At 47.3% G+C, this 25196-nt stretch overlaps 6 protein-coding genes, 1 non-coding gene and 1 pseudogene across 12 annotated transcripts in view; 4 read left to right on the top strand and 4 right to left on the bottom strand.

Annotated features, from left to right (window-relative positions):
• The first annotated feature begins 203 nt into the window (after positions 1 to 203).
• On the top strand, positions 204 to 5664 carry CG11170 (uncharacterized protein). 3 transcript variants are annotated; one of them, NM_001299778.1, is made up of 2 exons: positions 204 to 260; positions 4587 to 5664. In NM_001299778.1, exon 2 carries the CDS (start codon positions 4596 to 4598, stop codon positions 5640 to 5642), a length of 1047 nt encoding a protein of 348 aa, NP_001286707.1. In that variant the 5' UTR covers positions 204 to 260; positions 4587 to 4595; the 3' UTR covers positions 5643 to 5664. The 3 variants fall into 3 exon arrangements, with proteins under 3 accessions (NP_001286707.1, NP_726172.1, NP_001286708.1); NM_166516.3 differs by having other exon boundaries at positions 204 to 320; NM_001299779.1 differs by lacking the exon at positions 204 to 260 and adding an exon at positions 4438 to 4465.
• On the bottom strand, positions 441 to 3388 carry CG11275 (uncharacterized protein). The gene is made up of 2 exons (NM_137805.3): positions 3092 to 3388; positions 441 to 1807 (listed from the first exon to the last, which is right to left on the bottom strand). Exon 2 carries the CDS (start codon positions 1805 to 1807, stop codon positions 554 to 556), a length of 1254 nt encoding a protein of 417 aa, NP_611649.1. The 5' UTR covers positions 3092 to 3388; the 3' UTR covers positions 441 to 553.
• CR30279 lies at positions 3396 to 3902 on the bottom strand (annotated as a pseudogene).
• Fbxo42 (F-box protein 42) lies at positions 5655 to 8161 on the bottom strand. Its single transcript, NM_137803.3, has 3 exons — positions 7766 to 8161; positions 6326 to 7707; positions 5655 to 6268 (listed from the first exon to the last, which is right to left on the bottom strand). Exons 1-3 carry the CDS (start codon positions 7944 to 7946, stop codon positions 5828 to 5830), a joined length of 2004 nt encoding a protein of 667 aa, NP_611647.1. The 5' UTR covers positions 7947 to 8161; the 3' UTR covers positions 5655 to 5827.
• asRNA:CR45151 (antisense RNA:CR45151) lies at positions 6376 to 8132 on the top strand. Its single transcript, NR_124687.1, has 2 exons — positions 6376 to 7705; positions 7758 to 8132.
• Positions 8162 to 8391: 230 nt separating the features above from the next.
• Positions 8392 to 10280, top strand: CG3045 (uncharacterized protein). Its single transcript, NM_137802.4, has 5 exons — positions 8392 to 8767; positions 8824 to 8915; positions 8972 to 9457; positions 9516 to 10076; positions 10133 to 10280. The coding sequence occupies exons 1-5, from the start codon at positions 8484 to 8486 to the stop codon at positions 10207 to 10209; spliced, it is 1500 nt and encodes a 499-aa protein (NP_611646.1). The 5' UTR covers positions 8392 to 8483; the 3' UTR covers positions 10210 to 10280.
• Positions 10249 to 25196, bottom strand: part of a (arc) — a 35867-nt gene continuing 20919 nt past the window's right edge. For 3 of the 4 annotated variants that reach the window (NM_166514.2, NM_001014543.2, NM_079902.3), the window contains 7 exons: positions 19389 to 20178; positions 18094 to 18306; positions 12366 to 13839; positions 11098 to 12305; positions 10831 to 11001; positions 10650 to 10767; positions 10249 to 10586 (listed from right to left, as the gene is read on the bottom strand). In NM_166514.2, the coding sequence (NP_726168.1) occupies positions 10556 to 10586; positions 10650 to 10767; positions 10831 to 11001; positions 11098 to 12305; positions 12366 to 13839; positions 18094 to 18306; positions 19389 to 20163 (3990 nt within the window). In that variant the 5' untranslated portion in view covers positions 20164 to 20178 and the 3' untranslated portion in view covers positions 10249 to 10555. The remainder of the gene's footprint in view (positions 10587 to 10649; positions 10768 to 10830; positions 11002 to 11097; positions 12306 to 12365; positions 13840 to 18093; positions 18307 to 19388; positions 20179 to 25196) is intronic. The other variant, NM_001299777.1, reaches the window with a different exon arrangement.
• CG34206 (uncharacterized protein) lies at positions 18489 to 19345 on the top strand (the record flags this gene model as incomplete). The annotated part of the gene is made up of 1 exon (NM_001103938.2): positions 18489 to 19345. One exon carries the CDS (start codon positions 18489 to 18491, stop codon positions 19314 to 19316), a length of 828 nt encoding a protein of 275 aa, NP_001097408.1. The 3' UTR covers positions 19317 to 19345.

Here is a 25196-nt window from a genome sequence, read left to right as displayed (position 1 = left end):
ATTCCATTGTTACTGTAAAATGTTTGGTTTTTATGTTTAGATTTAAGATAGTGCTCATTAATATTTTAATTCTGAACAGCAAATAAAGCTTTTACAGCGCAGCAGCTTTAAATCATTAATCATTTAAACAAAAATTAAGTTATTAAATAATAGCCAGTTTCTCACTGTTAATTATTTTACGGTCGCCCCAATTTAAGCAAGAATTATTATGACCAGTTGGCCACACTGTCCCTCGTTCAATTTCGCTTTGTTTACATCTGGTGATTATATTATAGTTTATTGTTTTACCGATTTTTTTTTTTTAGTGGCCGCAACAACAGGTGAGATAAGTTTCCGTATTCGCAGCCAGGACGCCGTTCCCCGATCGAGTTCGATTCGTTCGCCAAACAAAAACGGCTGCAAACCGGCTTTTTATATTTATCAGCAGACGTCTTGTGTTTGAAGCGATATTACTCACAGTTTATTGAACTCTGAGGCAGCGTACATTAACTTAGGGCAATAAATACATACACGTCTTACGGACTAACTAATTATGATATCGCGGCTGAAGTGGCTACACCAGGTTGGCATAGCGCAGTCCCTTGACGAGACTTCCGCTGAAGCTGTCCTCGTCAGTGAACCGAATTCCGTCCGCCTGGCAGGACTGCAGGCTGCACGGATACTCGGCGCCGTAAGCACTGCTGTCCCAGCGGATCTGCAGCTCATAGGTCAGCTCCGGATTCAGCACACAGGCCTCTTCGCGTCGCCAGCCAAGATGCAGGTTGCAGTTGTACTTGGTATTCTGGCTCTGGACAACGTGACTCCATACGGGCGACGTGGCCGGACCCTCGCTTTCAGCGGGCACCTCGCAAAGGTCCAGCCGCAGCGATTCGCGGTACTCCAGCTGCTGGACGTGACCCAATAGGTTGGGAGTCAGCCTGCTGTTCAGGACCAAGCCCATCAAGGAGATAAATCTAGAGCACTTTAGACGCAAGCGAAACAGCGGAGTTTCTGCATCCACTGTAAAGGGCCTGCAGGCCTTGTAATAGCAGCGCTCCACCAAAACCACCGGAGTTAGGGCAGGTGATTCCAAATCACTAGCACCCGAAGCCGCAGGCCAGTCGCTTGTTTTGCCACCCAAGTCGTGCACTACTAAGTCGGCATCGCTGGGACCCAGACCCAACTGCTCGCACTCCTGTCGTGTCCACTCATAAACATACCAGATGAGTAACTTGTGCGGTTCCTTGCACGCCGCTATTATGGCCTTCACACACTCCTTGGACACGTGCACATAGTGCTCCTTAAGGTGGCTCATATACTGTCCATTATTAACACAGCATCGCATGAAAAAGGTCATGCAGACCTCCAGCAACCCGTCGAGGCCCATGCAAACACTTAGCTCTAGAGCGGGCAAGATATTGGCAAATCGCAGCTTGCGGGTGATAACCATCAGCGTGTCGGCGATCAGCTCCTCCAGCAGATACTTCTCAGCGGCGTAGTACAGCTCAATGCAGGCCACCAGCTCCAGGCCATTGTAGTCAACGACGCCCGTGTAGATGTACTCCACCAGCACCTTGAAGATGGCAGAGCTTATGTCGTGGATTTCGATTTCCGGCTCGGGCTCGTTGTTTTGCATGGGACCAAAGAACATTGCCTCGAAAACGGGACTGGCGGAGCTCAGGATGAGCTTGTGGCATTTCACTTGCTCCTCGCACACGTGGAACACGCAATCTGTGTACTTGGCTCCACGGAGCAGCTGCCCGTATCGCCTACCCAGACCGCTGCTCACACTGCCCGGCTCTTTGCGATCCACCGCCGAGATGCTCATCTGCGAAAGGGGCAGAGAAAGGTGGTAGATATTAATGAGCCATTCGAAAACCTGTTTCCAATTTGCCCGTGTCATAGGCGGCCATCAATCATTCGAAGTATAATAGAAACTATTCAGGCGCGGGCGAATAGAAAGCGATACGAGATGTAAAATCAAAAGAAATAGCTAAAGTTTTGTTAGTGCGCAAACTAGTGATTTCGGTTGAAATGAAAAAATAGATGTTTGGCCAAAACAGGTCTTTGCTGTGTTTAATACGTTCTTGGTAATTCTTAATGTTTATTCAGTTAGTAACTCTTTTTAGTTCGAGCTAAAAATAACTGAAAGAGTCGTAACACTTAAGAAAAAATCAAATTTCACGCTTCCAATTTCGCTTGCTATTTTATGGCTATTAATTAAAAGGGCGTGTGCCACAAAGCGAAAAGTTTAAATGTCCGATAACGCAATCCCCTTGAAAAATAATATGTAGTCAAGGAGGTTTGAGTGCCTGCAGTCAACGTGACGTAATTCGATTTGTATATTATCACTTACGCGACATGCATCAGATTTCCTTGGTCATGGCCAAGAATGCAAATATATAAACACATTTGTATATATATATATATATATGCGATCGCACACTTGACAGGCTTTTGTTTATCAATAAGCCAAAATAATACTACGACGCGACTGTTTACCAGCCAGCTGGTTGGTTGGTTAGTTGCTTGGTTATTCATATATTGCCGGCTTGGGTTTGCTATTTGTTTTCCCAGCGGGTACTATATGTATATAACCGGTTTAAAGTGTTTGTACAGATCTCAGTTGGACAAGTGGGGCTCAGGCTAACGCGACTTATATGGGGGCCCTCGAAATCAGCGATGAGCACATGTCGGCGTTATCTAATGTGTAATTTATGGGTAGCTAGCACGGTGGTTTATGTGCCCTCCTCCAATTACTGCTAACTGACAAGCAAAATAACTCTCAATAATATATACACACATGTAGAACTTGGATATGGGCTGCTTTCAAACAATATGTGGCCCGAAAATAAGCTGAGTGCTAATTCCCTGACTCTGAAAATTTCGAACTGAGCAAATTTGATTGCAAAGTCAATCAATATTCTGGACTTCTGCTGCGCACTTTGTTGACTCGCCTCAAATCGCGATCTGCTCTGTTCTCAGTTGCGTAAAGTTAGGCTAGCCCAGGTGGTGAAGGTTTCACGTGCGACCTTAGGGCTAATTTATGGCTTTTTAGAACATTGGAATAGTTTACGAGCTAAGTGGACATTTCCAAGAAGAACACACACACCTTTTGGCACTGTGACAAATTCCTTTTCAACCAAGCACACGCGAGAATCGTAACAAAAGCAATTTGTGTATGTGAAAATCGAGTTGGGGGAAATTTAAAAGTGAATTTCACGCGCCCTCACGGTGAGGCTAATTGAGTGATCGCCGCGTCGTCGTCTTCTTCGTCTGAACTTGACCGATATCGCGTCTTTATGCGCCAGGCCAGACCAGACTACCCAGCTGTTCCAAGAGTTCGGATAACTTGAGCGAGAACCAGAATAGCGACAACCGTCGAGCGCAACGCGCCACCTTCAACTGATCTTACTCGGTTTGGGGAAACGTTCTCCAAGCGATTTCGATTTCAGGTCTCTCCTCCTCTGCTGCGTCTCCCAATCTCTCAGTGCGTTCTCAGCGATCTTCGGTCTTTTTTCGCACGAATACATTTGGTAGACGATTTCATCGAGTTTCCTCTTATCCCGAAAGGTTTAAATATCGTTCTGACGAACACTTTCAGCCAACTCATACATGCAGTTCCAGATGCGTTTCCCCGAAATTAGTCGCTGGGACTTGAACACATCCAGGTAGTTGAGACCGACCAAGCCCAATTCCCGAATTCGCTGGGCGAGCAGGAAGTTGAAAAAGGCGTTTGTGGAGCCCAACTGTTCCAGTTCGTTGAGTTGGAGTTTTCGTATGGTGCTGCGGCTAAATCTTACACGCGATTTTCTTTTGATAGTCTGAGGCACTGGCGAAGTCGTGGGCAATGGTGCTGAATCTTTAGCCGAGTCATTATGCTCCTCGTCGTCGCCAAAGAATGAGCCACAGAGCAAGTCCATTCTGGGCACACTTAATTTTGAAGTACAGGGCAAGGCGAGATGGAGTGCGTCTTGGAGGATGCGACTGGTATCGCCATAATGGCTACTCTCCCACCTCTGCAGAGATTACAAATTAAGCGTCTGATTCGCTTCTTGCTCCCAGCGTGATGGCCAACCTTGAACCCATTGAATTGGCTCTTCTTCAGAACCAAAGTTATTTCTGTAAGTCCGTCCCCCCGACGCCATACTCTTCGGACCTTGTGGGATAACCATTTCGGCATGAGCCCAGAAGCTGGTGTGATAAAAGCGATAGTGGTATCATAATCTAATCAGCTGTCATCATGACTAAATTAAAGATCTATAACTTAGACGTGCTTAAAAAATATAATAGAATAAATGGAAGCATTTGGTATTGCTTTTAGGAACTAGTAAAAAGGGAAATTCCATACTTAAAATACATACAGCTTAATAGCAAATTAAACTAAATGTAGCGAAAGGGTATAGACGCTTCGTTAAGCGGTCATAACCAGCTGCCTCTTTGGCTCGGTGCTTAGGTTCACTTTTGGCGTGTAGCTGCCAAACAGGTAATGTGGCCAGTGGACTGGAGGCTGGGCCCTCACGCACATTTCTTTGGATACACACACGTGTGGCTTCTTCTGTTGTTTGGCAAGCCCCTTCATTCGTTTCTCTTCCGTCTCTTTGCAGCTCCCTGTGATGCACCTGTCACACGGCCAACTGAAAGTGGTGCTCATTTTGGCCCTGCTGCAGGAGCTGCAGGTGAAGCCGCAGCGAGAGGTGTTCCAGGAACTTTTCGAGAAGGATCTGCGCTTGTGTCCAGACTGTTTCGTTGGACAGAGTGAGCCGTGCGGGGAAATCTTCCAGAAAATTGCAGAGCCCTCGGATTGGAGTAGACTTGTGAAAGCCATTTCGTTGCTCGTTGATCGCCGAGCGATTTACTTTCTAAGGCTAAAAGACCGGGATCAGGAAGTCCAGCTGGTGGCCAAAAGAAAAATCATTGATGCACAGAGTAATCAGATAAAAAATGTGAAAAAAGATTTCTATGAACTAGAGGAGCGACCTGGTGGTTTTCATCTCTGCCGAACTCTGGCAAGGGAACCCCGCTTTGTTTCGTACTTGGAGCAGCGTGGACATGCTGCCGCCAGTGTGTGGTTCTACATGATGTACTACGTTAGTCCGCTGCTTATGCAGGAACTGCATCTGCAGGGATTTCCAGTGCCTACCACCTACGCCTCCTGCGGACTAACACATTTTCAATCCAATGCAGGACGTACTTTAGCTCATTACGTCGATGCTGAAGAAGGTTTGCGTGTGGAGCTGGCTCTCCAGTTGATCCAGCTCTCCCTCAAGCTGACTTTTGGATTCGCGGACTTTCGCATTATCTTAACCGATTTCACGGCCGATAATTTGGCTTACGACGAAGACACCAAGAAGGTGTACCTCATTGATTTGGACTCCGTGGTCCTGGTGGACGCTTCGTTCGCAGCAGGACATGCCGAAAAGTACGAGCCGCTGACCGGCGAGGGATTCACATTTGATGTCTCTGCATTCTGCTCCGGCCATCAGCTGGATGCCAATATCTACCAGGCGTGCCTTTTGCTAAGGGATTACTTGCTTAAGAATTTGGACAACGAAAAGCTGCAGCTGCTCCTGGAGCAGTGTGTAGCATGCCAAGATGACTTCTGTGATATGCGTTTCCAACATGCTTACGACCTAATAAAAGTGCTGGAAAGCAATAATTAAAGCCAATCGTTGGAGATCCACTAGTAAATAATCGTTTATAATCATAAAACATATTCTTCATTACACTCAATTTAATGCCTAAATGAACCTCTTACGCCGAACTTTGAAGGATTTGGGAAGTGGGGTTACCAGCAACAAAGTGCTATCCGCGTAACGTTGGACTAGGACGGGCGTCGGTTCAGAGCTTAGATAATATCACGTGGCACACTCAGGAAGTGTATGGAATTGGACACATGATGTGTGATGTCCGTTAGTGTCTCCTTGTGCACGCCCCCGAAGAGGATGAGCTCGCCGTTGCCAGCAATGAGGCTCGAGAGGATTAGCCGATCCGGAGCACCCTTAAGCACTCCGAAGTTTTTGTATTCCACCCACTCGAGGGCGGGTTCGCTGCTGTCCAAAATGCCGGAGATGTCACACACGAACAGGGATTGCACATTGCAGCGCAATCGTTTGGGCGAGGGTGCGCGCAGCGGTTGTGGTTCCACTTGGGCGGCCGCCGGTGCGCTGCGTCGCGAATTGCGAATGGCGTTCATCTTCTCCTCCATGCGTCGTATTCGCTCGTTGTGATCCCGCGAAGCACTCCGCGATCGTGTGGGCACATTGAAGGCGGCCATTCGAAAGGGATCCTTTTGAAACAGGAAATAAATAAGAGGTCCATGATAGGCGCACTTAAAATCACTCACCTCATAGAGCTCATCGAAACGTTTTGGTAGCCTAGGTTCATTATCACGACACCTTAGAGCTAAATTTCTTTGCAAACGCTGTGCGGCATCCACATCGCCGTCGGCGGGAGATGGCGGAGCATTTGGTCGCACTGGCGGGGATGGAGGAGAAGCAGCTGCAGCCGCAGCTGGCGGGGCATGCAGATCACTCAATCTTCCCGAGCGCGGTTGGTAATTATTGTTATTATTGTTCACATTGCTGTTGTGCAGGAATTGCTGCGCTTGCTGCATGTGTTGATTAAGAATTGCTCTCCGGTTAGCCAAATACTGTTCTTGAGGACCCAGTGCAGCTGCTGCACCTCCCACTCCAGGACGGATGTTTCCTCCGCGATTTTGGCCAGGTCCACCCAATCCACCTCCACCTAGTCGACGATCCGGAACTGGTATCCGGTATCCCCTTGGAGGTACATTTTGAAGAGGATTCGGCGGCGGAGGTCCACGGCCTCCAACGACGGGGACTCTGCTTTGCTTCATCATTTGGAAGTCCTGCGGCATGTTGGGCGATGGGCCCACGACCACCAGGTAGTTGTTGACCTTGCAACCGGGATTGCACCACATGTGGACGGCTCCAAAGCGCTTGTTGCGCACAGCAATAGACTTCCAGCTCCATACATCCCTGGTCATGTCCAGCAGCCAGGCATCAGTGTACACGCGATTGGCACCGCCACATCCTCCCACGATCAGCAGATGGTTCCTTCCCAACTCCACCTGTATTTGTCCGTATCGCGGACTGGGTCGCGTGTTGCCCACAAAGAGCGGCTGCCACCAGCGCTGCTCCGGCAGATCCAGTACCCATGTGTCGTTCGAGTTCACATTGAAATCGTCTTTGATCTGGTAACCACCAAAAACTACCATCCGATCGCCATGTACCGTGGCCGAGTGTCCAGCCATCGGTGGTGGGGAAGATAGGGAGCTTCGCAGCAGCCAACGGTTCTTTCCAAGATCGTAGTAGTGCAGCTCGTCAAATAAGCACCATGGTTGGTAGGGCGGATGTAGCGAGGGGTATCGCCATCCGCCAAAGAGTATCAGCTGGTTCCGCCACGCCACCATTGATGCACTGCCCTTGGGCGAGGGATAGGTTCCTGTGGCCACTGGCCGCGCCCACCGCATGTGCGTCAAATCAAAGCGCCACAGATCGTTGAAGGTGGTGTCCGACGAGGATCCACCGCCGAATACGTACATGGAGTTGTCTTGCCGCACAGCCGAATGAGCAAATCTTCCGGCAATAAAGGATAATAGTGCTCCTGCCCCGCCATTGACTGTCTGCTGGGAAAACACCTCCCAGCGCAGTCGAAAGTCGATGAGGCCCTTCTCGAGATTGTGTCTGGAACGACGCACAAGGTCTGCAAAGGATAAGAAGTTAGTTAAGTTGTATTATATTCGCACTTTCCAGATGCCCACTCTTCACAATGGCGTGCCATCGCTTGCACACCAGGCTGCAGTGCTCCAAGTCGCCGTAGGGTGGCAGGTAGGTGAATATGAACTCCAGTATCTCATCGGGAAGGACATTCAGATTTACAGCGGCCAAGGTCGCCCCGCAATTGTCGTTCTCGCCGTCGACCTTGTATCTGCTCGCGTCCATCCTTTGTGATGTCCTTGCTGCCCCCTTTCTTCGTGGCTTTCGTGGTGTGCTTCACCCTCGGATGCTGCACCACAGAAGCAGCAATAGGCAGCGAATGATTTTAAGTCGCTGAACTTATATGCTGGCTTGAACTCCAGATGATTTTCGGGTTTTTATACAACAAAAATAAATTATAACATAAACAGTAGCTGCGAACAGTGTGACCGTGCTGAAGTCAGAAACATACAAATGGTCACAATAAAAATACCAAAATTACAGGCTTCATATCATATATTTATTTCTGATCAACTTTGGAATGACAGATTATTAATAAAGGTTTTATTTTTCAAAATACGTGAAATCAAGTAAATTCGCCTACTTTATTGTTCAAATTGCCAAACAGCTTTTTCATACAACAAACAACATGCAACATCCAGTGGATTTGCGCTATTAGCAAAGCTTGCTCATCTCTGTTGTGCGCGTTTCGTAGCGAATGGCAAAAGCCAAAGTAATTTCACGTGTTGCTTTTAAATTGTTTATTTCTCATTAACCGCCAAAATGAGTGCAACAAATGACAAAAAAGTTGTGATAAATAAACGATTAAAAGGCTTAAGCCGAGAGGCACTTGAAAAACTGACTCAAACCGAGCTGATCGACAAGGTTATCCAACTGGAGGCCTATAACTTTCAGTTGCGGAATCTGCTGCAGAAAAAGTTAAGCGAGAAAGATAAACATGATAAGGAATACTCTGGATTAATTGGAAACGAAGCGGAGGGCAAAGTTAGCCAGGTGGCCAAGACATCCAGCAAAGTGCAGAAGATACGTAAGTTCGATTGGAGCAGGTATGTTGTGGAACCATTTCCAGATTGGATCAAGCTCCATGATTCAATTTTTTCAGTGCACACAAGCGTCATGTCTTGCTTAAGATTACCTACTTTGGTTGGGATTATCAAGGATTTGCCTGCCAGGAGGATTCCAATGATACTATCGGTAGGTTCTGAACACAAATCTTATAGATTTTTGCTAAATCTTTTGCTTTGCCACAGAATCCAACTTGTTCCGCGCTCTAGCTCGTACCTGCCTCATCGAATCTCGCGCCACTTCCAATTATCACCGCTGTGGACGCACAGACAAGGAGGTGAGCGCCTTCTGCCAGGTTATCTCCATAGATCTGCGCAGCAAGCATCCGCCCGAATCCCAGCTGGATCCCACAGCGCTTTCCTCCGAGATTGACTACTGTGGACTCCTGAATCGAGTGCTGCCCAAGAACATTCAGTGCGTGGCTTGGATGCCACTGCGCAGTCCGGTTTATAGCGCTCGATTTGATTGCGTTTCCCGCACCTATCGTTACTACTTTCCTAAGGGTGACCTGGACATTGCTGCCATGCGTAAAGCCTGTGATCTCCTAGTGCGTCACGCCGACTTCCGTAATTTCTGCAAAATGGACGTGCACAACGGAGTAACCAACTACATGAGAAACTTGCAATCTGCCAGGGTGGAAGCTTGTGATCAGACAAATCATACAAATTCAGGTTTGTTCCTGAGCAAAAGCTTTAGTTCTAAAAGATTATAAAGCGCCATATTCCACAGGCTACGACATGTACTACCTGGAGATTCAAGCAAATGCCTTCCTTTGGCACCAAATCCGTTGCATAATGGCGGTGCTTTTACTTGTTGGCCAAAAAAAGGAAAACCCGGGCGTAATAAGTGACCTGCTTGATGTGGAGTCTAATCCCTGCAAGCCTCAGTACACCCCCGCAATTGGATTGCCCTTAAATCTGTTTCGTTGCGACTTTCGAGACCACACAACAAGAAGTGTAAACCATCCAAGCAGCGGTGATGCAGACGAAGAAGCCATGGATACAGCCGCCGACGAATCAAATGACTTAAATGCTCCGGAGCACTTGGAGCGTGATCTTACAGCGTGGATTTACAATGAGGAAAATCTACAAAAGCTTATTGAAAACACCCAGTGTGAGTGGACGCAATTTAGCGTTAAGAGCACCATGATACGCAATGTGCTGCAACAATTGGAAAACTTATTTGAAGAGAATTTTAAGCCAAAAGAGAAGGTACTGGCTCAGGTAATCCTGTTGCAAGATTCCGTCAATCCGCGTCAATATCAGCCTCTTTTAGAACGCAAACGATGTGGTATGTATTGAATGCACACTTATTTTTTGTTTACTAAAATCAATCATTTTTTCCAGAGAGTTTGGAGAACCGGATAGAGCATTTTGTAAAAAAGCAACGACTGATTGTGAAGAATGAAACGGAAACAGAGTGATTTATTTTAATATAATGTCATTGAAACAAAACGTATATTGCTTTTCAGGTAAATATATTAAGGTTGTATGTAAATAGAACTTGTACAACGTTTCGAACCTTAGCCTAGTCTAGAATGGGTAAATAATTTAAAATTGTAACTCCATACAATTCTTTACATACTATTTGGGATTCTAGTTTCTAAATAGAGTCTGTGTATAAGTATAGTTCTTGCAAGGGGCTTTGTACGATTACAAAAAAGGCTTCACTTAATTAGAGAAGCTACCATTTAACTTGGTTAAACGATGCAGGTTGTCCATAATTATGTATTACCATGGGAATAAGTCAAATACGGGCATTAACTAGCACTAGCAACCCATCGATTTAGCTTTCTGTAATCTGCAAAAAAAAGTGGAACATTAGTTTTCAAATAAAAATAATAGTTTCCTCAAATGTACTTACTTTCTTCTTAAGATTTTTAGCACAATGGTGCCCTCTCTTACGTTCTTAAAGAGTCCTATGGTTTCGGCATGACTCATGCCCTGCACAGAGTTTCCATTGATCTCTACAATCTCGTCGCCTGTTTGGAGTGTATTTTAGTTGTGGCTATAGATATCGAAAAGCCTTTAAAAAAAAAACTTACCCGCTTGCAGTGTGCCATCATCGGCTGCCTGGCCTGAGGGAAACACGGTCTTTACAAAAATTCCCATGTTGCCCTTTGGCGAATCTCGACCTCCCACTATGCTGAAGCCCAACGATTTCAGTCCAGGTCCCTTAAAGAAGGTTATAGTCTTCGGGGTGCAACGTCCACTACCTATAATTTGTAATAAGTGTTTAGTATTTGACACGGTAAATTACTTGATTTACTCTAGTAAGTTATTTAGCTGATTATTAGATTACTGAATCTCACCCTCGCTCATCGACGCACGGATGACCTCCGCCATTTCCTCGTCGCGTATTGTTAGCTTGGCCACCGGAAGCGATGGCCTGTGATGCATTAGGGCAGCGGCTGGCGGTGCCAGGGAGGAGCCGGCACCCGCTGATGTGGATGCCGAAGCTGGTGAGGATGAGGCGTTAACATAGGGATTAGGCGAGAACAATGAGACGCTCTTTGGCGAGTGCTTGATGTACAGTGATTGGTGTGTCTGTTGCTGGTTTTGCTGCTGTTGCTGCTGGTTAGTGAGATCAGTGGTTGTGGTAGCTGTAGAGGATGGGGTGTTAGCGACTCCTTCTCCGACGGTTAGACTGTTAGGCGGTGCCTGCATGAACAGACTAAGGCGAGACGAACTCAGCCGCGAGTGGGCAAATCGGAGCGAGCGGTAATGCGAGTTGGCCAGATTGATGGAGTTTCTGGCGTAGTGAGTGCGCTGGCCAAATTGCTGCGGGTTCGGTGTAGCGGATAGGGCGGAACCCTCCGAGCAGCGCTTTCGGGCCAGTAACTGCCACTTCTCATCGTCCGCCAGGGAGGAGGCCACGCACACGCTTGCCGCCCGATTTGCATACACTGGCGTATAGGAATCGGTGTCGTTAGCAGGGTCGTTCTCGTTATCCAGCAACCGGTGGTTAGGGGAGGAGGAGCAACTGCTGCTGCCGCTGGCAAAGAGTGGGGTCGGTGTTAGAGCCAAGCTGCGCTGACCTGAGGAGCTGCGCGCCCGCCTCCTGAGGAGCTCATGCTCCGGCGCACCGACGTCCAGTGAGTGCCTGGGCGTGGAGCTCCGACGATGCTGCATCAGCGGCATCGGAGTGGGCATTGTGCTGACGCTGGCCATTGAACGCGCATCGCACTGATCCTCGCCCTGGGCCTCCTGCTCCTGTTCCGTATTGTGACCCTGAATCCTCTCCTGCTGCAGCTGCAGACTCTGCATGCTGCTCAGACTGTCTGTGCTCTGTGTGCGTTGCACATAACTCAGCCGATGGCGCTGCGTGCTCATCCCATCGATACGGATTTTGGTGTAGAAATCAGTTACCGTCGTCACCTCATCGTGAGCAATCACCAGGTCGATACAGTTGTCCACAAAGCTGCTCAACAGGCGCTGAACCTCTGCAAAGGATTGAATGCCTCGCAGGTGTTTTCCATTTACGTTGACGATCTCGTCACCCAGGCGAAGGCGACCATCCCTATAGAATAAAAGTTGCAAGTTAGGAAAGATAATAAATTCGTAATTTTCCAATACTCACTTTTGGGCCATGCCATAGGGTTCCAGTTCCACGATGAGATACCTGTACTGCTGCTCATTGCTATTGGTCATCACCGTTTTGGGCGACAGGACAATTCCGATGTAGTCCTCTTGGCACTTGCGCTCCAGCTTAACCTGCCTGAATCGTCGCCGTATCGTCTCCGTCTCATAGTCGTAGTTATAGCCACCCAGCGACACGGGAGCACTGCAGATGCTGCTGTTCCTCGTCGATGGGGCACCCAGTCCCAGACTCATGCCCATGCCCATTCCAACGCCCTCCGAGGAGCTGAGGGAGATGAGCGAGTTACGCTTGAGTGTGCCCGAGGCAATAGATTCGGTATCTCCGCCGGAGATGCTCAGATTATTGCCCAGTCGGGCTCCCGTCGCACCCCCATCGCTGTCGTAGCCGGACTCGTTTGAACTTAGACAACTACTTAATCTTTGGTAAAGTGGTTCCCAGTCCTTGGAGGTGATGCTGTCGTTGCGTGACACATTGTTCAGCATCGCCTGTTCGGGGGATCGGCGCTGGGGAAGGGGCGACGATGTCTGCTCCTGCTGGAGGAGATCCCTCTGATGCTGCTGGTGCTGCTCCCGTTGCCGCTGTATTTGTTGCTTCAGGTGTCCTGGTACATTTCCGTGGTTCTCCTCTGGCAAAACGGAGAGACGTGATCGCAGGAAGGCGTAAGGAAATGCACCACGACGCGAGGGATCGTGTTGGCCGCTGTTTGCAGTTCCGCCTCCACCAGCTGCTGCACTACTTGGAGGAGAGCCCAAGCTGCCTGCGGCACTGCCACTACTTGTGCTGGCCGTCAGGCAACTGCTCACCTTGGCTATGTCATCGCAGCTACTGGACTTCAGGCTGGCGATCCGCGGAAGACGCTGTTCCCGCTGCTCCCTCTGAAGATTCAGTCCCTCGGTGGGATCGTCGCACTTCACATAGGAGCTGCTGGACAGCTGGCTAGTGGAGCTGCTCCTATACAATGTGGTGGCTGCCGGGGTGGCCTGTTGAGCCGCCTCCGAAGCCTTAAGGAGATTGTGGGAGCGATGGTTCAGCATGCCGGTGGACCCGATCCTATGGAAGAAGTTCTTTAGCGCTTTCTGTGGGCGGGCGGCCGCCTGGAACTGATGCGTGGGCGTGGACTGAGCACTCTGGCTCTGTCCCGTGCCCACATCCTGAACCGATTGCTGCTGCTGCTGCTGCTGCTGGTGTCGCTGCTTGATGGTCTCGATGGGCCCCGACTTGCACTTCTTGAGGGTGCTGGTCGTGGAGCCGGAGCTGTTCTGATGGCCGCCAGTGGGTGAGGCCGATGCCTTCGCCGAACTGGGTCCGCTGGATCCACCGGATCCACTCTTGTGGTGCGTTGGCGAGTGGAACAGACTCCTCAAATCCGAATGCGATTTGTGGGCGGCGGCGGGCGAGTCACTCCGCTTCAGCAAATCCAGTTTGCGACTCATGCGCTTGCCCCAGGTGAAAACTGCAGGGAGAGAAGGTAAGATTTGCAATCAGAAAGCGATTTCTAACTTAATTATAACACTTCAATAAATCTTAACGCCTGGCCACAAGTCGGCGCAGTTGCCGGGACAGATGAGAAATGTCTAGGGTTCCACATGGACTTGATATTGGACATGGCCAATGACAATCTACCGCTCCAGCTGCATTGTGGTCACCCAGCTGCCACGTGCCTGTGAGAAGGCATCCGATTTCGAGACATTTGCGGTCGGAGTTCCCCCACAGAAAGGCACAAAAAAAAAAAACTGGTCGGCCTTAAAGATCTTTCGACCTTAACTGACGTTGAAGGCTTTTGACAAGAAAGGATGCAGACGGCTTTGCTCAGAGTTCACGGATCAGATAGTCGTATTTTATAAGAAAGGAATATATGGTGTCTTCTTTGCACTGATTATTGTTCTTTGGGATATTCCATTATATAGGAGCCCGCATAGCAGTAGTTTAATTTAGCATTAAGTGAATATACCCATTAATGATAATAAAGAGGTGTGTTTGTATATTCTATTGATCTCCTGGTCATCGACAGATCGTTGTTCTGCACAGTTATTGAGCAATAAACACACCTCAATTACTAATAGAGCATAACCAATCAGTATATGGACTCGAACTGACCATCGTCCAGTGGAAATCTAATAACATCGTAAAATACTTTAACGATCCGGCCTTAACAGCAATTTCAAACACTTAAAAATGGAAAGAGACTCCTCTTGAGTCTGGTTAATAAACAAATTTATGCGCTTGTTCCATATTTATCGCCAGAAGATGAGGTGCCGAGCCAGTGGTACGGGGCATTTACGAACAATTAGCATAAAACATGCACATCCAATGATTCGGTGGATCAGGAAGGCGTCGCATTGCCATTGACTTCAAAGCGCATTATATGGCTTCGCCAATAAAATTTCCAAAACTATTTTCATCAAATCGAAGTGGCGGAGTGAGACCCCAAAACCGTGATCAGTGATGCGAGCCGATGACTCAGGTGACTGACTAACCCACTGAAGAAAGTGCTTAAGATTCAATGAGCTAACGATGCAGTGATGCAAATTCATGTAAAAGTGCTCATAGAGATTCAAAACCATATCGTAAATTGATTTATGTATATTTTTAGAAGTAATATGCGCTAAGGATGTCCAAGCCCCAGTTGAGTCACAGCATCCAAGCGGTAATCAGTGATCACTGGGGATACTGTGAGCCATCACTGGCTTCCTCCAGCTTCTTTCGCTGACTCGTGCCAAAGTTGTTTAATAGCCGCAGCCCAGCCACGGGCTTTGGTCCGTTCAAATTGCCCTGGCCCAGGCCATGTGTGGGCGCAGTGGCTTCGAAGCCTGGCTGCGGATGCGGATGAGGATGATGATGGTGCTGATGATGATGAGGAGGCGTTCGAGGGGGGTGACCAGATTCAGAGCCAATGCAGGTTGACAGCCGCTCCAAACGGCGAAACTCCACCCAAGGCCTGACCGAGTTCGCCTTTGATTAAAGTTTTCACCATTGCAATCACACAGCCGACGGAAATGAGGGGTGCAGGATTGGACGGTGGAGGATGGCGGAGCTGCCGCGCGAGTGTTAAACAATAATAGGAAACGGCGCGCGGGCATCAATTATATGACAACCTCAGCCACACTCCAAGAGGCTCTCCCCATCTCTGGGTCTCCCGGTCCACAGCTCCAGCTCCATCTGCAGTCACCGCCGGCCACATGCCACAAATTCTACACCCACTTAACTTTCAAGACGGTGTCAAATGCCCGCCAGCCCAAGAGGCCCGTTTCCCCCCATTTCCACTATTCCACCCCTCAAAAGTCGCTGGTCGGAGATGGCTTTGTTGCATTTTTGCCGGCTGACATGCAAGCGATGTTGAGACCCATTCGAGACCCAAAGAGCTGAAGCTGCATCTTAGAACTGAACGAACTGAAGTGTTGCAGAGGAGGAAAAGGCATGGTTCTTGGCGGATGAAGTGGAGTTCTCCAAAGTTGCCAGAGAAAGGAATAGATATCTGTAGTACTTTTCCAAACTATAATTACTTTACGTAATCAAGGAATTTCATATTTTTCGTATATATATGTTATTAGCTGAAGAAGTTTGTTAGGATGAGCATTACCAACAAATCATTTTAACAGATACATACATAAGAACCCATAACAATAACAAATTGATATGCATCAGAAAAGTCCCACTTAAAAGTGTAAAACGCTCGAAAAGTTCAATAACCAAAAAGCCATGGGAAAGGCGTATTCATGTATGCAAATGTGAACTCAAAAGTCGCGATTTTGTGCCACTTTCAGATCAAACGGAATCAACATCAAAATCAACATCGGAATCGAAATCAGTTTGGGAATCGCGGAGCAACCAAGTCCAAGTGCAGATGGCATGCAATATTATCTCACGTACAAATGCGAATTTGCTGGCGGAGAATTCTTCTCAGAAGACTTGGTCATAACGGCATGGAGTTGGAGCTGTAGCTGGAAATGGAGTTGGCGGGCAATGAGAGATCGATAATCGGTTTTGAAATCAAGTCAGGGGAACATGTAATAAGCGATAATCCACAATAAATGCGCATGCGTGCAGCGCCATCGGAGAAATAAAGAAGTAGAAGGTGAAACCATCCAGAAACCTCAACTGGATCGAAAATTATAGCATTTATGCTGAGAGTGAGGCCTAAAGATTATTGATTTCTCATCGTTTTTCCTTCGATGAAAGCCATTTACCAATGTGCAAACGAAAATATTTACTCAGCCATATCTTAATACAAACTGAAATTGACCTTGGGCCGGCACACTTGGCAAAACCTTAATTAAAACCAATTAAGTGCGGCATTAGAGGCGGCAAAAGCTCAACGAACTTAGAATGTGACTTTGGCATGCAATGGCGATGGCTATGGCTTTGGAGTGACTTTGTGTTTGGTCGCAAGATGAATGAGTAGTCTCGTGGAGCAACAGCTGCAGATTTCCGCGCCACCTGATAAAACCTGCCATATCTTTCCAGCCCGACTTGCAGCTGTTTGGCCGCTTTTGTCGGCCGGCATCTCAGAATGCAATCATCAAACGTTTTGCGGTTGCCGCAAAGGGGCTGGAAAACATTATTTGAATTGCCGTTTGCTAGAACTCGCGGCTTATAATGATGGCCTGCGGTTGGCAGTCGAGGAAAAGTGAAAATCGCTTGCACATAGATACTTGTATGGTATTGATTCTGGCTTTCTTTCGGCACTCATATTTTCTCATGTTTTGATTTGCCAATCACATCATCAGCCATTTCCTGCCCTCAATTCCTCGTTTATCTAACTAGCCGCTCTAATACCCATATCTATTACTCACAACTCCACCCATCTATACAACCGAAAACCTCAATCATATATCACATAACCGGGCAAAAATAAAAGTAAATAAAGTGCTCTTTGTGCAAATCATTACAACTAAACTGAACTCAACCAAAGTAAAGTGAACTCAACTGAACTGCATTGAATGACATATAATGCCCAGCTTTGTCACACTTGGTCGGCTGTTGGCTGGGAGATATTCTACACTGAAAGAATAGTATGGAAGCAACATTTATTTCTGATAATATTAGAAAAATCTGTGTCATGTATAATCATTTTAAAGAAAGGTGTTTATAATAAAGTTTTCTTTAGCAGATTTATGACTTATTCCCAAGTTCCCAAGTAGGGTTTCTCCCTGTGTAGTTTAGGCTTTTAGGGTGGGCTCCTCTTCAAAATCGAGACCACAGCAGCACCAACTCGTGCCCGGCTGAAAACAATACAAATTCCAGTTGCAGACATGGGATCGCATTACAGCGCCGATGTTGGCGGCGCGCATTGATGCGAAATCGGGTCAATACGGTATTTTGGAGTAGAGTATGTGCCATGCGACACAATACGCATCGTATCGATGACAATTGGCAACTCTGATTGGCGCTGATTTTGCCTTTGCTAAACACGGAAGCACTGGGAGTGCTGTTTCCTATGTTTAGCCATGGAAAATTAATTGTTTCAATTAAAATGTGCTCCAAATTGAGCTCTTAATACCTGGCTGACAACACACCCTCTGCCGCTCTATAATTTATGGGCTCATTTTCCCCCTCTCCATTGACCCAACACTCTCGGTTGAATGTGCCCCAAAATAAAATATACTCCACGGGGAATAAAAACCCTCGAGGCGCCGCCACTTGAAGGGAAAATCAATTTCCAGGCATTTGCCCGGATTTCACTTCTATTTTTGGCCAAAGTACTTACCATTTCTCGTGGTGCTGGCCAAAGAAGTGGAGCTCCCCGAATGCGAGTTGCTGTTGCTGACGTCAAGGCTGTTGCTGTTGCTGCTGCCGTTCATGTTGCTGCTGCTGTTGCTGTTGCGACTCGCTTCAGTGGCCGGCAATGAATTGGATTTGTGTTCATCGTCCAGGACAACAACTGGCATCGCTGTCACCAACTTGTAGTCGGGCAAGTGACCTGTGGGAACAGGAATTGGTATCAGTTGGGTTTGAGGAAATGAAAACCAGGGCGTTGGCCCCACTGAATATCAAGGAATTATCAAAAAACCAGCGATAAGCGCCAAATACCCGGAAATCCCACAGAGCAAACTGAACAAATAGGGAATCCATAGATCAGTTTAAATAAGATTTTCCATCGCAATGGTCGTTTACATTGCTCTCATAATACTTTTGTGCCTAAGTTCACTACTAAATCCAGTTCAGACCGTAATTAAAGACGATATTCATGTACTGATTGGACTTGTGCCTACACAATTAAATGCAAGCCCTTTGGATTTCGATAAGTGGAGTAAGGACATCAGTTTATCACTGAATGAAGAGCAGCAACAGCGCGTGGCATGGAATATTCCCTGGTCGGATATTTTAGAGACACAAAAAGCACCGCAAGATCTGCAAAGCCATCTCAATACCGGAAATCCCTTCAAGCTGAAGCTTTGGATGAGCTTTCATTGGCATCTACGACGTTTTCGTCTTTTAAACGAGATTCTTCTCTCTAACTTTGCACGGGAATTGAGGAACCTCAAGAGTAATCATCCAGAACAGTGGAACAATGATCTCCAAAACATGTTGCAGAGTTTACCAAGACCTCTGAGGCTTCTGGTGAAAACTCGTCGCTTGTGTCTCGAACACAAGAAGGAATTGTTCTATATAACTGCTGGAAATCAACTGGAATTGGGCGCCAATAGTAACTGCAGCATTTGGGAGGTTGAGGAGGAAAACAAGTATCACTGGCTGAGGCTCGTGAATGTCTGCGAAGATAAGAGCCATTTCTTCATCACCATGTTATCACAAGGTGCATCACATGTCCTGTTCACTGCGCCCAACAATGTAGCAAAAGCTTTTTGTGTACTGAAGAGTATGACTTACTTTGAGAAATCGGTGAATACGGATACGGAAAGTAACTGCCACTGGCAGCTAAATGATTGCAAGTTTTTACCCATGATATTATCAGCCAATAATAAAAATTAATGTAAGCACAACTCCTGGGCTACCCCATTAGTAATATGAGTATTCTACTTCACTTTATAGTAAAGTACTTACCATTTGGGGTCAGGGATAGACTGCTTTTGTTGCTGCTCGCCCCACCGCTGGCATTCGACCCCTTCTCGTACAAACAACTGCTGGAAGCGGCGTGCAGCCGCTGTGCAACATACTGCTGGTACTGGGCGGCATGCTGCTGCTGCTGCTGTTGCAGGTTGGCGATGCTGCTGGTGCTGCCATAGCTGAGCAGCAGAGTGGCCGAGCTGTTGCCAGTGTTGACATTGTTGCCAAGTTTCGTAGGCACCGGCACGTAGATGGTGGGTGGCTGGTGTGGCTGCTGTTGCTGGCGGTGCAGACTGGTGGCCTCTTGGAGCGACATCACCGATATGGCCGATGGCGTCTGACGGCCACTCAGCAGACACGTGGGCGTGGCCGTGCGTAACGGCTGCTGCTGCTGCTGGTGTTGCAGATGCTGCTGTTGTTGCTGCTGCAGCGAGCCGCCAGATGTTGCTGCTGTGCCGGTGGCTGTTGCTGTGACCGCTGCCGTGGCGGTGGCTCCATTGCTGGCCAGGGTGGTGCAGCTGAGGATCATGACGGGCGACTTGTCATGCAGATCAGGCAGCGATGACGATATGCTGGTGCTGCTCACAATGCTCTTGTTCAGTCTGTTGCTGCATGTTGCCGGTGTGTGACTCTTGTTGCTGCTGCTGTTGCTGCTGTGGGAAATGTTGCTGCCTTCCGCTTGATGTTGTTGTTGCTGCTGCTGCTGTTGCTGTTGCTGCGCGGCTAGTGTGCTGTAGGTATCCGTGGATTTGCGCGTTTTGAAGAGACGCATACTATGTTGGTGTTTCTGCAATTGGGGGAAAATTGTGGGTTAATTTTTCGGGAAAAGCGAAAACAAAGTAGAGCTTTGTATGGCCTAAATTTGTCTGCAATCTCGATCGACATTCCCTATTTGTTCGTTGCTGTTGTTTTTTTCGTCCAACGGAGCGTATAATTAAAGCAAATTGCAGCAAATTTTGAAGTGTTGCTGTTGCCGCTGCCACAGTAACTTGAACGAACAGCATGGCCAATGGTTAACTATCGATTTCCTACTTTCTTGGCTTTGATCTTATTGTACTACTCCAGATTACAGTTCCGAGACAGTGATTGCTTCCCATTTCACTCTGTTTAATTGCGGAGGAGTTATGATGAATGACTGATGACATTATTTATAGAGTAGTTAATGTCTATAAATAAGTGCTTATCAATTGGTCGACACTTACCCATAGGCGAATGGATCTTTTCTTATCGGTTCAACAAACGGATCAGAGGTGATTATCAGACAGTAATAAAAAACAACTGAAAACACGCTCAGCACACAGTATGATGTGTGTGCTTATATAATATTTGCTCTGCTGCTGTGACTTTTGTTTTTACCCACAGCTGGTATCGCAATATTTGCTCGACATTTTCCGACTGATACGTGTAGAAATCAAGGAAAGTCAACGTCAGGCGGCGAAGGTCAGCGAACAGCTGGCGTGTGGGTGGCCGGGCGGCCATTGAACCACTCAACCACGGCGCAACCACAACTGGAGATGGCCAATTCACCCAACTGCCTCTTACTTTTCAAATTAGCCAACCTAGTCAAAGCTAATTTGATGTTTTATGAGTCTGCTAACCAGCTAGCTAAAGTTAGCCAACTTAGCCAAGCCAGCTGCAATCGCCACATCTTGTGGCCCTCGGTGCGGCTAATTGATGTGACATTTGCTTGTGCATCGACCGACGCATAATGTACACAGAAAGAAATCTTCAAAAGCTGATGAATCAGTGCAGACTACAAACTACCAAAGCAGTCTCGTTGATGTAAGAATATAACTATGGGCTATAGTAGAAAAAGTCTTTAAATATGACCTCCAACAGATGGCGCTTTGGTATTAGAGCAAACCCTTTATTTCCACTAAATAAACCGCTTGTAAAAAAAACTATATATGTATATTCCAAAATACATATATCCCCCTTCGTCGGTAGATTGTCTACCATAGGGCCATTTTCTCCGGCTACTGTTCAGTAATAATTTTGCAAATTTAATCAGAAGCTTTGAACCTTGGCTCGCTGATTTTTATTGATGCTTTTAAGCAGTGGCCTGCGGTTTAGAACTGAGCAGTAGGCTGTCGTAATGTGCATTTAATTGGTCTGCGAGAGGTCATTGCCATAAATTTCCTGTGCGTTGTCTAATTAATAGTGCAAAATTTTAATGGCCACCAGATGGGAATCTGAGGATCACAGTCATAGTTTCTAGCCGCATTATGGACCCGACTCTGATATCCAGGCAAATGGCCGCCTTGTTTATGGGGCGAAACCAGTTTCAAGGACGCGCCGCTGGCGCAATTCCAAGAACCTCACTTGGCTCATTACCGCATGACGACGATGTGGAGTGGATGGTGTGGCAGCGGATCGGGATCGAGATGGGGATCGGGATCGGAGGCCAAGGAGTGGGCAGCGAGAACGTGACTCTCTGTCCGCGGGGCTGACGATTGCTAAACTATTTTTTAAACGGCCTTTCAGTCGGACAAGGACAAGGCTAAGCCGATGGCCTTTCCGCCCCCTGGCTCCACTTGGTTACCCCGTTTCGCGTATCTCCCACATTTTTTTTCTGCACTTAATTTTATTTTAATTTGCCCTCGCTCCGTGATTTTTTTCTTAATAAGCAATAACAACATTTTCTCCTCATCCTTTTAGCCCGACCCGCTGGAGGAGCCGGCTGCATAGTTGTAAAATTCCTGTAAACAAGCCGGACTGCCACAGCTGTGGCATGCGGCATGTGGCAACTGCAACTGGCAACACACACACTCCCTGGCCAACGCACACTGATTCAAATGATCCCGCCAACAATTGCCGCACTAAACTGGCTGCACGGGTTGCCACAGGAATTCGTCGCGAACAGTGTGTTCTAATTTTTAGAAAGCTTTTAAAAAATACTTTTAAATAAATAAAAGCATTGTAAATAACGTTTCGAAATTTATTGAATTTTCAAAAGCCATTTGGAACGTGATCCGTGTGATTCCTGAACTTCTTGAGCACCCCACTTGGTGGCTTTATCACGGGGCAGCTTGAGAGTTGTTACCTTTTGTTGCCACAAACTTTTTGAGTTATTTTTCCCGTGCATGCCGTACATATAGAAGGCGCTCGTATATATATCTTCGATGTGGCCTATCTACCATGCGCCTACATATCGCAGTGTGTGTGCGAGTGAGTGTGTCTACTACTGGCAAGTCCGCATTCTTTTAAAGGTTGCCAAGTTGGCCAGGCCGAAACCGAAAAAGAAAAAGGAACCAACGCGCAGACGCAGACGGATCAGGGCATGGAGTTCGGCACCGGAGTTTTGGGCCCAAGACGGAGCGGACCAGTTCAAGCGAAACATAAACCAAAGCCGAAATCCAAAAACCAAAAACATTTGCCCAGCGGCTGCCTTGAATGGTGCGTCGGCGACTTTGGCGCATGCGTTCAGTTTTCATTTTCGTTTTAAATGGCCGCTCCAATCTGTTTTCAGCATTTTTCGGGCTTCAATCAGAACTTTAATTGCTTCGCACTGCGAAATGAGCGCCGCATGGCAGATACTAGTAAGCCAGCTACTAGAAATCGCGGCAATCCGGCTGCTGCGATTGGAAAAGCTGCTGACCTTCAGGTGGCACCTGTTTGCCCAGTGCAGGAGGATTATCGGAAACAGCCAGCTAGCCAGTCATCCGGCCAGTTAGGCAGTGGTCGCTGTTGCAGCTAATTAGGCATATCAATGTGATTATCCCCATGTCGCAGCAGCGGCGCAGCAAGTGTGCTGCTGCTGTTGCTTCTGCTGCAGTGACTCATGGCTGGAATGTTGCCGACGCTGATGCCGCATCGCATGGCTATAAATAGTTAACCTAATCAAAATGCACGCGTGTAAGCAAACCATTTGCATAGTTGTTGATGTGGATGTTGCTGTTGTCGTTGTTATGCTTATGCTGCTGCTGCTGCTGCGGCTGTTGCTGTTGCATGTTGCTCGCTGGCAATTAACTGCGGCATGCGCAGACATTGGTCTAAATGTCAAGGTAAATTATGATGCATTCAGCTATTACGTCTAATAGTCCGAAATTCATGCACGTGTGCAACTATTTATAGTTGTGGCTGCAGTGGTTAAGCCATTTGCCGGCAAAGACAGATCACTGAAACCTGCTGCAGCACCTCCTCCTCGTGATGTTGCTGCTGCTGCAGTCATTTGGTGCATGTCTTTGGACGGGCCCTTTTCCACCTTAATTAAGCTGCGACTTGGACCCAGAAACAAGTCCAGCCCAGGAGTTTTATCTCCAAAGTAATGCTGTGCATTTTTCATAAATGACATGTTGGTGCAAATTAGAGCTTGAAAGAAATCGATGTTGTTGATAGCTTCCCGATAAACAGTGCAGCTATTAATGATTCTAGAACAACATATCCCTTGCAATGTCTCTTCAACATTCAATCGTTTGACTCAACAAAGTATGAAGGCATTTAAGAATGGCCACAAAAATGAATCCCCTTCTTTGTTTATGATTTTCTGCCCACTGCACTTTAGATAATTAAATATTTGGTGTCTGTTCTGTGGAAAATTGCTAGCATGGATACAAACTGAGGCGCACACATGCGCTGGCATAAAACGAAAAGTGAAGCAAAGGAGGCTGGCGGAAAAATTCTAATCAATGCTATTAGGAACTCGGATCGGTGATGCTGTTGCTGCCTTGCTGCGCACTGGCAGCAACTTTGTCGTCGCTGCAGCACGTACATGTAATTTTTTTAATTGCCTGTAAACAACATTTTTCAACAGTAGCAGCAGAAAACCTGAGTTTGCAGTTATGATGGCAGATTTTGATGAGTGCAGGACAACCACACACCCACAACGATATCAAGCTCCGAAAATAACCGATCAATTATGGAGGATGAACAACTGTTGCCGTAAGCCAATACTTTCGCTGCTGTTGTTGTTGCTGTTGCTGCTGCTGGTGTTGCACTGGCGCCAGCAGCATGTGTTGCTGCTGACAAGCAGTGACAGGATGCCACATCCTTGCGGGCTTCGCCACTCGCAACTCGACACCAGCAACATGTGATGCAATAAAAACGAGCAACAGCCATGTGATGCTTCACTTAATCAGGTGTTGCGACTGATCCGCCACGACAATTACACACGAGTGCTGCCAATGTTGCTGCTTGTAGCAATTATGCCTTGAACTTGTTCTGACTGCACAACAGCAACTGCAGCTAGTTGCTGCAACAGCAACAGCAATGGCAACTGCAACTCCACCAGCAACGCTCTGAAATGACAATTTCATTTGGTGCCCAGTGGGCCGGCTGCTGAGGTTGTTCAACCCATTTGGCCATAGTTTCATGGCTTGTCATTAGCTAATGCATGACGGCAATGGAAAAGGAGTGCTCAGAATGCGGCTGAACCTCAATTATGAGGGCACATGTGCAATCGGGGAATGTGCTGCATGTTGCAGCTGTGATCTAGACGATGGCACTCTGCTTCCAACGTGTCAGGTCCAAGGAGTACCCAGGTTGAAAAGTGAAAGGTAAACAAGAGGGCACATTCCCCGCCATTATCCCTGCGGATTAGCACATCCAAGTTTACTTTGTGTCGGATCTCTGTCAACATCTTTACGCCAATGGTCGCTGAGTGTGTCCAGGTTTATGGCCGCAATTCGGGCCCTCGGTTAGGAAACAAACAGACATACATATGTGGTCTCGTAGATGTTGTCGCTTACTTTTGACACCTCAATGATTTTGTGTGTCAGGCAAACAACACAACAGCCAGCTACAAATTCCACGACACTAAAACAATAAATACGTATTTACGAGCTTTGTCACTTTTCACTTTTATTC

The sequence above is a fragment of the Drosophila melanogaster genome, chromosome 2R (genome assembly GCF_000001215.4).
Source record: "Drosophila melanogaster chromosome 2R".
Lineage (NCBI taxonomy): Eukaryota > Metazoa > Arthropoda > Insecta > Diptera > Drosophilidae > Drosophila > Drosophila melanogaster.
The sequence above is the reverse complement of the archived record's forward strand: the minus strand, read 5'-3'. Positions and strand labels throughout refer to the sequence as shown.

Coding starts and splice junctions, on each gene's coding strand:
- CG11170 (NM_001299778.1), top strand. CDS start 4,596: ATGCACCTGTCACACGGCCAACTGAAAGTGGTGCTCATTTTGGCCCTG.
- CG3045 (NM_137802.4), top strand. CDS start 8,484: ATGAGTGCAACAAATGACAAAAAAGTTGTGATAAATAAACGATTAAAA. Junction 8,768..8,823: donor CGTAAGTTCGATTGGAGCAG/GTATGTTGTGGA, acceptor CAATTTTTTCAG/TGCACACAAGCGTCATGTCT. Junction 10,077..10,132: donor TTTAGAACGCAAACGATGTG/GTATGTATTGAA, acceptor CATTTTTTCCAG/AGAGTTTGGAGAACCGGATA.
- CG11275 (NM_137805.3), bottom strand. CDS start 1,807: ATGAGCATCTCGGCGGTGGATCGCAAAGAGCCGGGCAGTGTGAGCAGC.
- Fbxo42 (NM_137803.3), bottom strand. CDS start 7,946: ATGGACGCGAGCAGATACAAGGTCGACGGCGAGAACGACAATTGCGGG. Junction 7,708..7,765: donor ATGGCACGCCATTGTGAAGA/GTGGGCATCTGG, acceptor TATCCTTTGCAG/ACCTTGTGCGTCGTTCCAGA. Junction 6,269..6,325: donor GTTTCGATGAGCTCTATGAG/GTGAGTGATTTT, acceptor CTGTTTCAAAAG/GATCCCTTTCGAATGGCCGC.